Source organism: Fusarium coffeatum (assembly GCF_003316985.1).
Source record: "Fusarium coffeatum strain FIESC_28 chromosome Unknown BRIP53273_contig_32, whole genome shotgun sequence".
Taxonomy (NCBI): domain Eukaryota; kingdom Fungi; phylum Ascomycota; class Sordariomycetes; order Hypocreales; family Nectriaceae; genus Fusarium; species Fusarium coffeatum.
In genome coordinates, this window is record NW_022157829.1 from 81,043 (window position 1) to 97,830 (window position 16,788).

General features: G+C 46.1%; 5 protein-coding genes across 5 annotated transcripts; 3 read left to right on the forward strand and 2 right to left on the reverse strand.

Moving 5' to 3' along the window:
* Positions 1-398: 398 nt before the first annotated feature.
* Positions 399-1,291, forward strand: FIESC28_01092 (uncharacterized protein; the record flags this gene model as incomplete). The annotated part of the gene is made up of 3 exons (XM_031155243.1): positions 399-473; positions 634-1,211; positions 1,261-1,291. The coding sequence occupies 3 exons, from the start codon at positions 399-401 to the stop codon at positions 1,289-1,291; spliced, it is 684 nt and encodes a 227-aa protein (XP_031020655.1).
* A 433-nt stretch (positions 1,292-1,724) lies between these two features.
* FIESC28_01093 (uncharacterized protein) lies at positions 1,725-7,206 on the reverse strand (the record flags this gene model as incomplete). The annotated part of the gene is made up of 8 exons (XM_031155244.1): positions 1,725-1,916; positions 1,965-2,267; positions 2,322-3,309; positions 3,360-3,881; positions 4,022-4,348; positions 4,397-6,054; positions 6,113-6,980; positions 7,037-7,206. 8 exons carry the CDS (start codon positions 7,204-7,206, stop codon positions 1,725-1,727), a joined length of 5,028 nt encoding a protein of 1,675 aa, XP_031020656.1.
* Positions 7,207-9,000: 1,794 nt separating this feature from the next.
* On the reverse strand, positions 9,001-9,354 carry FIESC28_01094 (uncharacterized protein; the record flags this gene model as incomplete). The annotated part of the gene is made up of 1 exon (XM_031155245.1): positions 9,001-9,354. The coding sequence occupies one exon, from the start codon at positions 9,352-9,354 to the stop codon at positions 9,001-9,003; it is 354 nt and encodes a 117-aa protein (XP_031020657.1).
* A 1,568-nt stretch (positions 9,355-10,922) lies between these two features.
* Positions 10,923-13,164, forward strand: FIESC28_01095 (uncharacterized protein; the record flags this gene model as incomplete). Its single annotated transcript, XM_031155246.1, has 4 exons — positions 10,923-10,930; positions 11,081-11,777; positions 11,830-12,488; positions 12,597-13,164. The coding sequence occupies 4 exons, from the start codon at positions 10,923-10,925 to the stop codon at positions 13,162-13,164; spliced, it is 1,932 nt and encodes a 643-aa protein (XP_031020658.1).
* A 1,555-nt stretch (positions 13,165-14,719) lies between these two features.
* FIESC28_01096 (uncharacterized protein) lies at positions 14,720-16,147 on the forward strand (the record flags this gene model as incomplete). The annotated part of the gene is made up of 1 exon (XM_031155247.1): positions 14,720-16,147. One exon carries the CDS (start codon positions 14,720-14,722, stop codon positions 16,145-16,147), a length of 1,428 nt encoding a protein of 475 aa, XP_031020659.1.
* Between the last annotated feature and the right edge of the window lie 641 nt (positions 16,148-16,788).

Below are 16,788 nucleotides of genomic sequence, written 5' to 3' on the forward strand. Positions count from 1 at the left end.
TAGATGCTGAGAAGTGGACTGAGAGGAAAGCAGGCTATCTACAGTAACACATCCGTAGCGGACATTCACACGATCATGTTTCACAAGATCACACTCTTAATCACAGGTCTTAGGTTTTGGCGGTGACAAATCTGAAGATGCCCGCTGATCGACCTCAACCAAACAACTTAATCATATTGATGCAGGCTCTGAACCTTATGCAAATCAAGGCCCACGAACAGAGGTTATATCGTGAGTCATGCGAACCTAATATCGCGACGTATACTATAAAACGTGGGAAGTCCCGCAGTAAGCAGGCTGATCAAGCAAGGGGAAAATAAACATATAACACTAGCTCATCGCCAAACAAGACGCAGAAGAATCATTCACAATTTCATACTGTCTCTCAACATTTCAGGATGAAGCCATCTCTCCTCGAGCTCGACCTTGACGCCGATGCGTTACTCATAATGCAGCGTCCCAACTTGCAACAGGTTCGTTCCTACCTGCCAGACGTTCTTGTATGGGGAGAGGAGGTGCAGGAGAAGAAGAAGGATGAACCAACTATAACCGTCCCTCCTGAAACCGAAAGGGCTGCATATAATCACAAACGCCACAGCACTCAGAGAGATCACATCTCTACAACCAGAAGAGAAGGATGGTACTCTCAACGAGATCGTTTTCCGTGTGTCCGCCAAGCATCTCAGCATGGCATCCCCGGTCTTCCACAGATTGATCAAGGGTGACTTCCGAGAGTCCAAGCCAAACGATCAAGGCCTCTTGGAACTCAGAACTTCGGACTGGAATGCTCAGGCTCTCCTGGTCTTACTTGACATCATACATGGCCACCACAGTCACGTCTCCAAAGAGTTATCCCAGGAGATTGTTGCACACGTTGCGCTAATTGCTGGTAACTATAACTGTGTTGATATCGTTAAGGTTGTCTATCACGGCTGGGAAGCTAGGTTCGGTAACGATTGGGGCCGAAACGATTTTGAGAGCAACTGGCCAGACACTAATAACCAAGGATTAAGTCATTTCGGAAAGACCCAGCAGTTTCAGCTTTTTATTGCCTGGACTTTCCAAAGCGAGCTAGTGTTCAATAACCTCGCGGCCAACGCAATACTCACAGCATCTGGCCCTATCGAAACATACCTACCACTACCCAGACGAGTGACATACAACCTCGACCGATGGCGCCTTGTTCTACTCGAACAACTCTTCGACAAACTGTACGACCTGCAGGAAGACCTCCTTGATGGACGAGTTGGCTGTTCCCAGGAGTGCTCTTGCAGACTCGCCGGGCACCTGATGAGACAAATGTGGGAGGACGGTCTGCCCCTGACGGAGCCAGATTGGCCATATTTGGGTTTCACTGTTTTTTCGGTGGCTGAATCCATTCGTCAAATAGAGACTCCCTCCTGGACACACCAGAACCGGATAAGAATCGTGGACTGTTGTAAATTGGAGAAGAAACTTGACTTTGATATGGTGGAGTTGTATAAGTCAACATCATCATTTACCTTGAAAGAAATTGGGATGAAGGGAACTGGGGTGGACTAGTGTTAAGTCTATCATTCAGGTCATGTTTATGTAAACTAGTTATTGGCATAGAACGCGAGGTTGGCAGAGCTTTAACCTTACCTTTGTTCAGACAAAGAAAACAAAAGTGATCACAAATTCATTATATTTACTGTTCCCCACCATCTACCCAAGTGAACTGAACCCTAGCCAATGCTGCGTCACTACTCTTGCTCAACCACAGACCCTGGCCTAACCGACCATGTCCCCTCAGTAAAAACAAGCCGTCCTTCATCTCGCAATCTCTTAGGATCCATGTAGACGCAATAATTAATCCGGCTGCCATCAAGCAGAGAGTAAATACGGAAGATCATGTATACTTCTGAACGATCTTCATCGTAGTGGATACGCTCCATCTGTAATCAGTTAGCTTTTGTTTCAACAGGATATCGGAGTGAACTGACAAGACGATACTGATTTCCGCTCATGTAAAATGGTGTCTTGCATGGTCCAGTCGTTGTCTTTACTTCAAAGTAATAAGTCGGTTGTTTTCCAGACCACTCGTCGGAAGTTAGAATGCCAGCTTCAATCAGGGTGTTGGTAAGCCGGCCCGAAGCATCGACGTAGACTAGGTCAGCAGTTTCTCGTCTGGACCAATGTGAAAGGTCTGCATAGTCGGGATGCACAGTCGCGTACTTTCTGATAGTGCTTTGCCAGTTGCCACGGCCCCAATCTGGCAATTCGAGCTTGGACAACAGCTCAAAGACCTAAATTTAGATTGTCAGTATATTATTTAATGTCACACTCATAAGGATACTGACATATAATTCGCCAGCTGCACCGACTCTCTTGTCGCGCTCTTGCTGGCTACTGGACCCCATACTGTCCATGACATCCAGCCCGTCAAAGCTCTGATACGTGCCGAGGTTTCCATCAAGCAGAGCATCACGTAGATCTTGCATGTCAAAGGCGCCTGAATGTGGGAAGTTGGCTCTTCGAGCTGCCTCGACTACTCGTTCTAGGATGGAGCGATACCGTACATCTTCTTGAAGTCCTGTGTCGGTCGTATCCGGACCTGGAGACCGATTTTGACGAAACCGAGGACTTGTAACATCGGCGCTTCGTGGTGGACGGAAAGCGTCATGAATTGGTGAAACTCTTCCAACAGCTGTCCGACCCTGATGAGACATGTGACTGCTCTGACCCAAAGTCTCAACTACGGTCTCACTGAGATCGGTGCTGTGTGCGATATCTGACAATGCATCGATGTCTGAGGAGTTTGTTGGGGTGAAATCTTGTCTCGAGGACTCAGGAGTTTCCAGAACCCGGGTCGGAGGTAGATCTGTATCCGCACGTTCTTCCTCTCCATTAACAGGTGAGACTTCATCCTCGTCGTTGTTATCCAAAGATATTTGTATAATGCCCTGGTCTTCGAGGATATAGTCCAGCACGGACTTGTCGCTGGCAAAGATAGACGTGAGAGCAAATATTGCCTCAACCTCGACATTCCCAGTAACATGAGTCCTAGGATGCCTCATTAGCCATGCAACAAGCTTCCTGGGCAGGACCGACGCGAAGCAAATGTCCTGTTTCTTTGGCTCTTTTGGGACATAGATGGTAAGGTTACCGCCAGTCTCATCGATATGTTCGTTGGCAGTGGCGATCCTAGTCTCGAAGAGCTGGCCGTTCTGGCTCATCTTCAGGACCGAAGATATGTCGTCTACTTCTCTCACGTCCATCGTGCGAAGAGTCTCGTAACATTCGAGCGGATTATGACGGAATCGAGGACTATTAAATGTCGCAGCGACTCTGACAGGGTGGTTAATATTCTTCCTCCAAATCCACTGCGACAAACTTACCGGGTGATAAAGTAGGCTTTGGCTCTTAGGTACCGGTTACCCGACAAGATAGGTGTTCCAGAATCTCCAGAAATGGAGGTATCCTCTTTGACGCAGCTGGATAAGTAACGGTCTTCAAGTCTCAACCAATCAAACAACGGCTTCAAGCGGCGGATGTCCTCTAGATCAAAGTCCAGAAGGCTAATCCTGGTCTCAAAGGCAGCCTTCAATTTTTCTCGGTCGCCAATGGCAAAGCTCACATCGATAGAACCCAGAGAAACATTTCCATTTGGGTACCTGATGGGAAATACCTTGGCCCTCCTGATAGGTTCAGGATCTAGGTAGGTGGGTTCGGTCTGAAGGAACTCATTCAAGGAACGGATCGCCACTTTTACCTCTTCCGGGCTGTCGTTGGGAGATTGCCTTAGCTCGTCATACACCATCTGAAGTGTAAGTGACTTAACACCGAGTATATGGATGAAGAACTCAGCAAGGTCTTCATATGACTCGTCCAAGGTAGCTTTGCCCCGAATCGTCGTTGCACTAGACCACAGGCAATCAGACGTTCGGTATCAACCCGGAACACCTTGTTGCCTCACGAAGATAAGCGGTGATTCCTGGAACGCAAGTCTGTGTCATGTCAGGAAAACTGTACTGTGAAAGAGACAAAAGCCGAAACGCACCTTATGTCAGATGTTTCGAACGCATTACCATGCAGGTACTCGTAAAGCTCCCAGATGCGATCGTCTTCCTCGCAGCCCTCCTCTCGCAGCTCATTCAGCTCCGTTACCAAATTGTCAACCGTAGCGTTACGTATACCTAGCGTACGATGGAATAGGTTCTCGATGTTGCTCATGTCTTCCTCACTCAGACTTCTCCTTGCATAACTCCTCTTCAGCGAATGTGCTGTCACCATATCAGGAGGCGCGGACCAGAGACAGAAGGAAGTACTTGTCCACATCGGGGCTTTCTCGCCCGGGTCTAGGATGCCCGAATCGTTGAAGAATTCCCTACTTTGGTTAGTTTCCTGTTCTCGAGGATAAGCATTCGCAACTTACTTGATTCTGATTGCCATAGCGACGTGATTATTAGTAACAGAAAGCTTGGCGTAGATGGCAATATATAAACTCAGTACCCTCTGGGACTGACGAATAGACGATGGGTCAGGACACGATCTTTCGATACAGGTGAGGATCTCCAGCAAGAACTCCATGTTGTCGTCTTTACCAACTGAGAAATGCTTGGTCAAGAAGTTCCATTTCATTCCGGGCCCTAGATCCGTCTCATCGCTCTCGACCTTCAAGAATGGGAATCGATCGGGATGTTCCATATACCGCTGGACCAACTCTTGAAGGTGTGGATAGGGAAGCCATGTGTTCTTCAGCTTGGGTGAAAAGTTTACTTTACAAAGTTGTTTGGCGGACAAGTCTTTGATCTTTGAGACCAGAGTTGGGTTGTCCAATAATCTCTTCCTCTCATGTAACCAAAGATGCTCGAACAGGCCCAGGAATTTATCCGGGTGATCATTGAAGACCCAGAGGAAGGGCTCTGATAAGGTATTTCCACCAGGGGAAAGTAAACTAAATCGCTCGTGGACACCTATGAAGGATACCAGCCATACTTTCCACGATGGATGAAACATATGTGGCTGGGCCGGCCCTCCCTTGAAAAATAGGTCCTTCAACAAGTGAATAGGAAAGCTCGGCGCAGTACCCGGTACAGATAAAAGGCTTTCGGGGCTATAGGGGTGATCGGTTCCCGGTAAGTAGACGGTCGTACTGCACGTGTAATAGCCTTTGTTGTCCTTTGTTGTAACCCATACGTTTCTGTACTGTTCGCGTGTATGTACGTTGGTTTGGTGCGTAAGGTAAAGATAGGTCAGAAACTCCAACATGATCGTATGTGCAATACTTTTACCCGCCCCAAAGGCCGTGTTGATGGATTGTCGGACTTGAGCAGTTGTAGCTTCAGAAACGCCAAGTTGCTTAAACAAGGTTCGTCTGTCAGGGTTCTGTATCGCCGCAGAGTCTAAAACTCTGAGATCCAGTGTAGCTGGAATCTTGACGTCTCCTGTCGCAGGTAGGTAGACGGGCCCTTCTCCATATGATGTCCATTTGCCATCTATTAGTGGTAACAGCTGGAGGGAGCGTATACCGGGATTGGTTCCCACAAACTTGGAGAGAAGACGTGCCACGCGGCTATGCCATTCTTCAGTCATTGCTTTCCCGCGCATCTTAGAGTTAGTGCTTTTCAAGTCAGAAGCAAGCAACCCAACAAAAAGCACGATGTCCATCACTTTGAGGCCGTGTTCTTGCAAGGCATTGATTGCTGCGCCAGAGTATCTGGGCGAGATAAACGGATCCTTGATGGGGTCATCGAACAGCGGGTCCCCCTTCTGGTCTTTCGCATCGAATCCTGGGACCCGAACGTCTGAAACAGAGCGCAATGAATTTATATGCCTTGACTTGATAACAGGGTTCTTCGTAATCAACGACTGGATGCTGGCATCCAACTGTGACCAAAAAGAGTCATAGCCATTGTCTTTCGGTGGAAGAAAAAGTGGCCACTGATAACACAGCGTAGGGTGGTTGCAGAACTGAAGGACCGCTTTGTAGAATGCTGTTCCGATACAATCGCGAATGTTGCGGTTGCGTCGCGATGTGGTGATGATATCCTGTCGATTGGCATTCGTATCAAAGTCTGAATGAATGTGAAACTATATGACGAGTTAGGAGTTGTTCAGCGAAGGCTTGAGGAAGATGGATGTTACCGACCTTATAGTCCGATGTACGAAGAGGCAAAAACGCAAAGAGCTCTTGTTTTTGACGAGTGATTTGTGGCTCGTAATCACTTGTTAGAGGAAACGCCAATACTACCTCGGCAGTGGTAGACATCCTTCGCTCTTCGTCGTTCTTTGGCGGTTCCCGATTATCGCTCGGTGCCAATCCCGTTGCATATTGTTTCGCGATATGGTAGATTTGACTTTTGGTGATCTCTTCACCGGAAGCAACAGTAATGGTCTCCAGAGAGACACGATGGTCGTCAATCTGTTGTTTTCTGAACTTTTTCGATCGCTCAAGGTTGCCCACGTCGTCATAAAATGCAACGCTGATCTGCTGAAGCTTTCGAAGAAACAGTAGACATGTCTCCTGCAGGTCATCGAATTGCATGGATATGATCGCCTTCAGATGTTCGATGTCTTCCTTGTCGCCTTCGTCATGGAGATACAGCGTGGTACGTGTCAGAGGGTTTTGAATCTCATCTGTTGGCGTGACCCAGATGGGTCTCACCATGCCGAGGCCTGGATCGATCTTCTTGTGCCGAAACTCGAATGAGAAGTTGCCAGATCGAATGTGGACTCTGGATGCGGCGATAAAGACAGATTTGAATCCGATTCCTTTTGCTCCTATGTATCCGTGCGAGGCTGACTTGGTACTATCTCCAACAGAGCAGATAGCCGTCAGATCTAGCCTGGTGAAACCATCTTCATTGCAGTCGACAACAATGTGTTTGGGATATATCTTGAAGGAGATGAATGGAGGATCTTCGAGGCGACCAGCCTTGGTGAACTCGTTGTCTTCGGCGTTTTGTAGAAGCTCGAACACGAATCTGGCACCACTTCCGTATATATTCTTTGCCAGCCTGGTGATTGTTAGTCGATAAGCTCAAGTTACCCCGGTGGGAATGTGTGAACCTACACTTTGATAGAATGCGATGCAGCGTTTTCCATCTTGAGCCAATTCTCGTCGATCCTACGGCGATAATCCGCGTTGAATTGCCCAATGTCGTCCATCATCTCTCTATCCAGGTATCCATACTCTCCTGCTATTTCGTCTATGATCTCTTTTGCTTCTTCTCGGCTCGTCATCTTGTTGTATAGAAACAGATTCTGCTTGGTCTTACAATGATGGTAGTACGAATTGTTTATCTCAACGACTCTGCCCCAGGGGAATTCTTTGTATTTAGGCCCTTTGGGGGGGCAGCAACTAGTGAAATTAGAGGCGCAGCACCGTCAACCAACATACATAGACTGAAACAGTTCTTGTGCATGTTGGTCACAACATCGTGGTCAGTTGCCTTCGGCTGACAGTGTTCCCTGCGAAACTAACCTGTTCTTGGAAATGATCGTTATATCCAGCGCGTAACTCCTCAATTTCCGCCGATACCCAAGTTTCTCTAAATCTTCAACGATTAACATACATTATTAAACAAAAAGACTACTGATGTGTGAGCATTTTGCTTTAAGCTGATTAACTGGTTATCAGGTATAAGACTGCTAGTGTACCTACTTGTGAAGTACTGTGGCGCTAGTGCATGGAGATCATTATCCCACTTGTGCAAGGTGATGCACACTTTCCGCTGCTTGAAGCGGCTAGAGCGCCACGCTTATGTACACCCGAGTCAATGGCATGGCTACATATGGGACACAATGCTAACAGCCAGATTCGCATTCCGTTCAAACTCACTTTCTGTAAGCCACAGCGCTTCCATATATGCCTGACCGAGTTCTTGTGTAAGTATCCAGTCTAAACCTCCGGTCCAACTCTTTTCAAGCCAGATGCTCGCTACAGGTTATGATAGGGATGTCGATAAGGGATTTCTTATCAGAGAAGCTCTGCTTATCGAGCCACAGGCCGATAAGGATCAGTGTGGGGCTCATCTTATCGATTACATGACATGGTGATGAGACTTAGATAACAAGCGCCACAGCGTTTACCCTATATCATGCTGGTTACGTTACCTGCGTCAAGATAGAAGCGGCGAAACCGGCACGTATTGTCTTTAGTTGAGTGATCACTATCCAATCACATCGATTTACACAGCGATAGAATGCGGTGGAAACGTATTTTGACAATGTAATTGTTCTTAAATTTCAGATCGAAAATTCATATCCCATTCAAACCGTCATCAACGATACGGCTACAACGATGTGTCAACACAAATCGCTCTCGGTGTACTAAATAACAGAGATAATCACAGTTCGCAGATAGGACTTTCCGAACTGTAGAGAACCTCAAAAAACGGCAACTTAGACAAAAACATGGATGTTTAAGGTTCTGGAGAAGGTTACATTTGTCAGCCACAGAGTGCAGCGAAGCGATGTTGAAAGGCCTGGTTGGTTGCTATTGGTCGTTTAGATCCCTAGGAGGGGTCCCTCGTTTTAGCCTAGCGGTCAACAAGCGACCGCTTCAGCCACAGTGCCAGGGTACTGGCGAATGGCTATGATCCATCATCACCGGATGTTTGCCTCAGGCACATGCGCATTTACATCAACCTTGGCTCTGACCCCAGCTAGCTCTCTGATACACGCATCACTTGCACACCTATTCCGCGTAGTCTGCTTTTCAATTATCCGGACTCCACAATAATGAGACCTCACCCATCCCATCTTGATTGAATGCATCACCGAGATATCAGACCCTCAGCTGTAACAGCTTGTATTCTTGTATTTGTAAAGGGATATGACAGATTATTGTGATAAAGTCATACTAAAGATATATATCCTGAATAAAAAGTGGTCCTCCCTCTCTCCCTGCATAAATTGATACCGTGATATCCATGTCTAGACGCAAGCCACCTTCGATAATAGAGTTAAAGTATCTTTGTCGGGATACTGCGTTTCAAGCTAGCTCGTCGGTCGAGCCACCGTAATGTGTGTCGCTTACTTGCACTTGATGGCGCCGAACTTGTTCTTAGTAGCCTCCCACCAAGCCGACTCAACATGGCCACTGTTGCAACCCGAGAGCGAAGTGAAGTTGATGACCATGTCTCCGTTCTTATCCTTGCCACAGTTGGTGCTGGTGAGAGCTCCACAGGCTCCGTGGAAGTTCTTGTTATTCATGCCGTCCCAGAAGCCGCCGCAACGGGCAGGGATATCATCGACGCCGGAGCCGATAACGAGCCATTTTCTGAAGATGGGTCCTTCGTAGAAATCCCAGCTGCAGTGGTTGGCCATAGTGCCAGAGGTGAAGCCGATGATGGTGGCGGCGGCAGATGCGAAAATGGTGGTCTTCATAGTTGCTGTGGTGGTGGAAGAAGAATAAGTTGAGAGTTGTAGAAGATTGATGAGATTTGTTGAGATATTGGATATGTATGAGGCTTGTTGTGTAGAATGTAGATTGAGAGGGAACTGTAGTGAGCTGTTATGTTCATGAGAGGAGCTGTTGAGCTCCTTATATACACTTTTGATCACTACTCGTTAGAGTTCCTCGTCGTTGTCTGCCTGAGAATACTATGTAGATCCATAGCTTAGACGTGTGGAGCTACCCTTTGCTCTAGCACCAGTGCGTCGGTGTGCTGTCAAAGTAGTCCAGTGTCGATCTGCAAGTGGGTCAATTGCGAGAATAAGGTTGTTGATTATAATTGCTAATATAAGCATCCCATTGGTAACGACGAGGGCGTATCCGTTTAGATGAAACCCTGAAGATCATCTTTGATTGTTTGTTAAACATTAAAAGGGCTATCGTCTAGAGACAGCCTTCTCTAAATTACCGAGGATACCACTAACTCCATCCAGCGGTGTAGCAAATTTGAGAGGTTACATTTTATTATTAATAATGGGTCAATTGCGAAAGCCTAAGCGTAGGTTATTCTAACACTCGGTACATTAGTATGATAGTATTAAATTAGCCAGAGGATTTTATTGTTATTCTCTCTTGTGTAAATATCAAGGTTCTTGCTTTAATCAATCTCACGCTTCCGTGTGCAGTGCTGTCTTTGCTACGTTTCTATTTAGCTAACTAGGTCAGTGTCCAGTAGTAAGAAGTTACTAGCTCAGGTTCCTGGTAGCGGTACTGATTGGCTGTCTTGTGTTGATTTGATATGTATATTGGGGACTTACGCCTTAGAAAAACTTAAAAATATTTAAACTATATTAGCTGTCGTCGGGATTCACGCTCTATACGAAGCTGAGATTACCTACTCATGTTTATATACATCAATAGCCCAGTAACTGAAAAATACTTAGATTGAAATTTTATAAACCTCGAGATGCAAATACCTGACTCTTTACAAGTGCGAAGGTGCTATAGTTAGTCTTCTATCTGTTGTTTTCTATCTTATCTAGATATCGGATCTTTAGTTAGTAGGTAACCAGCTTGAGAATTGAGTTAATTAGAAAAGATGGGAGAGATTCCTTTTGAGCAGCGTTGTCAAGTTAGAGAATCGGCTCTAACATTCTCAAGTGCAGTGCGAGTGTCTTTCCCATCCTAAGTCTATAGCTTCAGGTTCCAAGAGTTGCACATAACTAGTTTAGCAAGATTTATCTCTATCTTTACTGTGCTGTCACTTACATAAGCTCCTCTGGGTATAATATAATATAACAATTGAATAGCGTCATAATTAATCAAAGCGCTCGACCATAAGCGGAACGGAGGCTAGTTGTTCCCCTCCGTGAGACCACGCTAAACTCAGTATTTTTTAGCACTTATCCTACTTCAGCTGCACACTTGTCAATTCCTCGGTAGCTGCCTCCACTTCAATTATATCCCATGCCTCCTCTTCGGCCACTTTTGCCCTCTGCCCAAGGCTCTCGGACGAACCAACAAACCGAATCACGATTTAGATTACTTCCGAAACGAAGAAATGTATCAGTAGCATGTGAAAGCTGCCGCCAGCGCAAATTAAAGGTCGGATAAGCTCCTGGAGGAGGAGCCAGTTACGAAGCTAATTCTTTTATAGTGTGATGGGTCACGACCCATGTGCAATACTTGCATTAATCGTAACAATGTGTGTTCATATAGACCAGATTTAGGTCCTCTTGGACAGCGATACGAACAGTTACAACAGCGAGAAGCTACATACGCAGAACTGTTCGAGCTGCTGCGTGTCATGTCGGAGCCAGACGCCATCGAGGTGCATCGTCGCATACGGGCTGGTGAGGATGTGGCATCTATCGTGAGCAAGGTAAAGAATGGACATCTTCTTATACAACTCTCGCTAGCGGCAGAAACTCGTCGCCAGTACGAGTTTCCATACTCGTTATCGATGCCCGTTCACCTTTCTATGGCAGATAATCCGTATATGGATTCCCTTCTCTATCAGGCTACATTAGCACAACCCACTATCCGCAACGGGGTTTTAGATGATAATGGCCAGGCTCAGGACGTCAACGATGACAACACCATTGCTCGACAACAGTCTTCTCAAACATACAACAAACACTCTTCAATTGATAAACAAAACTACCATATCACATATTTGGTACCATACCATGCTGCCCAGATGGTTGAGCCAATAGTTGATAAACTTGGAACAACGCCATGGACAAGGGTCATCTCTGATAATCAGTTATTCAGACAGCTAATCTGCTCTTACTTCTACTATCCCCATCCTTGTGGTCCCTTTGCACACAAGGATCTATTCTTTGAGGATATGGCAACAGGTCGAACCGACTTTTGCTCACCACTGCTAGTAAATGCCGTATTATCAATTGCAAGTGTAAGTATCCCACAATTGCATATCCTACAAATGAGTATTAAGTCTACTTCAGCAAAGCGTGCTTGAGATTCCGAACAGATCAAAGATTTGGCTTCCTGATTCTCTTACCTGTCGATTCATGGCAGAAGCAAGACGACTATGGGATATAGAGTCATCCAAAGAAAGCTCAATCACAACCATACAAGCCGCACTGATATTGAGTTATACCACAACAAATAATGGTATGGACGAGATTGGTGCTTTTTATGCGAAACGGGCTTGTGAGATGGGTAAAGACTTGGATTTGTTCGGACCAGATAAGCATGGAAAAGATACGAGATTAGGGAAAGCTCGTCTGTTCACCGCATGGGGAATCTTTTCATGGCAAGCCTTGTTCGATTACTCTTTCTTTCGCCCACCATACCTAGAGCATCCTCCGCAAGCTTCGTTACCAAATCCTACAGTGGAGCCGCAATGGTACGGGGAGGTCTGGATACAGTATCCTCACAATCCGACACTCGATCCGCTCCATGTTGGATGTAAATTGCAGACTGAGGCAGCTTTGCATGCTATCATGAACGAGCTTGGAGCGGTACTGTTTCGAAAACCGTCAAGATCGCTCACTTTGGGCGAAATTGCTGTTTTCAAACAGAAGCTCAACGATTGGAAGAATACATTACCGGAACCCCTTCAACCAAAGAAGCTGGTCTTTCCTCTTCACTTGACGTTGCAGTAAGTGGCTCTACTCTGAAAATGTCCCTCCATCCTGTTAAGGGAAAGTCTTTTCTACTATTCATACGGAGTAATATAGAACTGTAGCTATGCTAACATTCATTTTAGTGTCCAATATCACCAATTGGTTATAGCATTCACAGAAGTCATCATCAAGTCTGAATATGCAGGTAGCCCCGATATTTTGCATCTACATGCAGGGAAGGCACCCATGACAGTATTGAATGAGGCTAAAATAATGCTTGAGACGGTAATACGTCTCTACTATGCCCGGCATGATTTCAACTTTTATGATCCCTGGGTCGCATTCGCATTGATAGCCATCGGTAACATGGTCATCGGCGACTTGGCCGCTGCATCTAGCCACGACCCGGACATTGCGTCCGGCTACCGCTCTACTCTAGTTCTGGCTGCTCAAGGATTAAATAAGCAGGGTCTGAATTACCATATCAGTAGGCTCCTTGCTATTCAACTCCAGAAAGCTATGGATCCCAAGGATTTGCAATTGGTCCAGACGCATACTACCGCTGCGTACATAGGAGAGGATGAACAAGCTCTGATTGTGGAGCATTCGCACAGCCATTGGCCAATACCCGGAATGGCTAGAATCGACGAGGACCCGGAAAAAAAAAGGTTGAAGAATTTGATAGTTGGGGTTGATGACCTCCAAATATAGCCAGGCGGTACTCAGCAGTCTGAACAAGGGCAGAACCATAGTCTGCGTCTGTAGAGATATCAAATTGTTTGTCTGAACCAGTGTTGTTATTTTGTTTTCTTTTTGGCAGATTTCCTGATTTCCCTGGTCTGGCACTACCCCGATGGTATTCACTCTCTGTATATTGCACTGACAATAAAAAAAATTCGCTATTGTCCGTCTTGAGGTTGATGCTAATCACTCCCTCAACCGATCGTCGGACCATCGTTGGCGTTGCACTTCCGGTGGGGAAGCAAAGGTCTTTGAAAATACTTTTGCAGAACAATCATCGCCTTAGACTTGTTCTTACCACAAGACATTATAGTTATCGTTAGGGGATCATGCAGCCTTATTATCGAAAAGACTGATATTTAATCTACCTCAACATGGACGTCAATTACATATCAGTGTCGCTTTGATATAGTCTAGTTAACCACGACGTGCAATAAAGTGCCTACCCTCACAACGACCTAGTCGAAAACACCAACGGACTTTACAAACGGAGGAACGAAGGCATCGGCAGGAAGTCCGTCGAGTACCGTATGTACAATTGCCACAATAGCCCAGCAACTGCAATACCAGGCGGCGCATTACTTAGTTTATAGTGATTTGTCATCCTTATTTATGCAATCACAACTTTGTCTTGCAAAGCGAAGCAAGGACAGAAATGCCTCTTATAGCTAGCTCTATATACTTTGCACCCTTTAGCTATTGTAATCACTTTCTTTTGAAAAACATATTCTTTGATATTTTAGACTTCTAGAACAGTAAATGTCCAAACATGAGATCTAGTGACTTGAGTCGGGAGACTTTGACGCTGTATCAACAAAGTGACCGCAGATTGAAACAGAGATGACGAAAACTGCAGCAGAAAGTGTCGGGGCGTTGTATTATTCTTTCCATTCACATGTACATAACTAAAAGATGTTGATCGCTACCTTCATTTGGAACAATTCGCATCCTGGGGCGCAGTCTCTATCCGCAGAGATATGATTTTGTTCATCTAAAGCAGTATTGTTATCTTATTCTCTCGTATTTCTCGGCCAGCCCCTGGGGGACAAGGTCAAACGACTGTTCTAAGAGAGACTTCATTCATTTTACAAGAATTCACGATATTCATTTGTGACAAGACGGTCCACTCTTGTGACACTTTTTGATTGGTAAAAATACATGCCGTACACGTCACGGAGGACTGGGATTGTCACATATTGGGATGTTTATCCAATAGCGTCTCTCGTTTGCACCAACCTACATGTGGATTGAACCAACACCAAATTACTATTGGCTGACGCCCGCAAACGAGACGCTCCCCTGTGTTCAAATGGCGTTGCCTCTTACAAAAAGCTGGGCAAATGAACCGTTAATCCCCGCTTATCTACATACTGACGATTTTATTAGCCCACAACAAATATCGCATTCTACTCAATATCGTTATCTGTCCCGCCCTACACCTTTAACACTGAGGTGCTCCGAAAAGGCCTATGGCATATCACATCCACTGCCGAATTGACACCAAAAACTAGATAAACTCCACGATATGAAAGGCGCCGAGGCTACAAAGAACTTTATTGCTCCAAAAGCTGCATTAGCTCGCGGGATTGACCCTAACAAAGTTTATGAAACACATCGCACCTACTCTCTGGATGACAGAGAGTTGAGGCGATTGAGACCTACAGCTACACGTCTGCACTGGGCTTTTAAAAATTCCACTCTTGAGGCCGCAGATTACCTCCTCCAACATGGTGCTGATATCGACCTCTGCAACGGTGGGGGGCTTACTGTTCTCCACGAAGTTATATTGGACGAAAACGAAGAGGCAGTCGCGTTTCTGCTGGAAAATGGCGCAAACTTCGACCAACGCTACCCTGATGGTATTCACCCTTTATATATGGCACTGATTATCAGCAACGTTCCCATTTTCTGTCACTTGGTAGATGCCATGTCTGATTTTACCACTGCCTCCACTGGTCGTTGGACCATCGTCGATCTTGCACTTCTAATGGGGGATCACAGAGCTTTGGAAATACTTTTTGAGAAGGACCAGGCCTTGAAACCCTCTCCGTGGACTTGTTCTGAATTCCATGATGTTCCGCCGAAAGACATAGATCCTTCAAAAGCTCAGGAATTGCTTGCGGTCTGTACCAGTCAAGCCCTGATCCCCCTGCCGGACCTGTACGAGACTTATGCGTATGTCCTGCTTTCGTTGGCCGGCACTCATTATGTTGAATCAGGTACTATAATGCCGACATTGCTCGTCGACGATGTTTTCCAAGCCCTTTATAATGCGGCAGGCATTAACACGCCAGCATCACGAGTAACACCTTGCCAGCCCTGCTTATCCTTCCAGCGCTTCCTTGGCAAACCTGATGATTGGTCTGAGATTCACCAAAGTCGGGGTGATCTCGATGAATGCGCGCATAGCTGTCCATTATGTCGTTTGATTGCCGACGCTTCTTATTGTGCAGAAGAGGTCGCGAAAAAGAAAGCAGAAACTACTACGAAGCATGACAATGAAGGCTGTGGCCGGATGTGTCGCATTTGCGAGGCTAGAGAGTCGAAGAATGCAAACGATCATGTTTCAGTACAAGAGAACACGGGTGGATCATCTATTCACCTTAAGCTTCGCGAACATGTGCTCTACCCAGTCGTGCCCGAAACTCATACCTTCTTGGTTGCCCAGGATGGAAACACAAGGGCTGAAGTCAACCTACCAATAGATGCAATTGACGAAGCATACATTGTTAATACGAATACACCAGTTGGACCTGATATATCGACAGCATCCCAGCAGTCATTTGATATAGCAAACAAATGGCTCGACCAATGTCGAAGATCGAGTGATCATGGGGACTGTCAAAAGACTTACACTGATACGGGGCACAACTTGTGGCCAGTTTTGCCAACTCGGATTTTGGATCTCACCAGTTTCCCCGAACCTCGATTAGTCGAAACAAACGGTACCTGATCTGCGTACTGTGCACTTTCGTATTGTTGGGGAGATATGGAGAACAACACGACAACGAAACGTGGTAATATGGCCACACACATGCAGGGAATACCGACGAGATCTCTTCCGGTGTTTATACAGGAGGCCCTCGTGGCGGCTCGAGCCTTGGGATACCCATACATCTGGATCGACGCTCTATGCATAATACAAGACGATCCTAATGATTGGGACAAAGAGGCATCGAAAATGAAGGACGTTTATTCAAATGCCGACCTGACACTATCCAGCCTCGTTGCAAGTGGCTGTCATGAACATCTATTCCACTCACGAGGTGCTAGGACGACGCGACCTGTTCCTTTTAACATTTGGACGCCAAAAGTGAGGCGCCAGAGGTGGAAAATGGATGTCATCTATCAAAACGTTGTTTATCCGTCATTCTTGTATGATAATGACGGTGATCCTATGGGATTCTCTGGTGTTGATAATGTGGCATCAAAAGCGCCCATCACCTCTCGTGGGTGGGTTCTACAAGAGCAGATGTTGGGTACTAGAATCCTGTACTTCGGTAGCAATCACCTCGTCTGGGAATGTCTTTGCCTTGCAACAACCGACTCGGATCCTTCTAGAATTATAAGTTCAAGGTTGGGCAGGGCACTTGG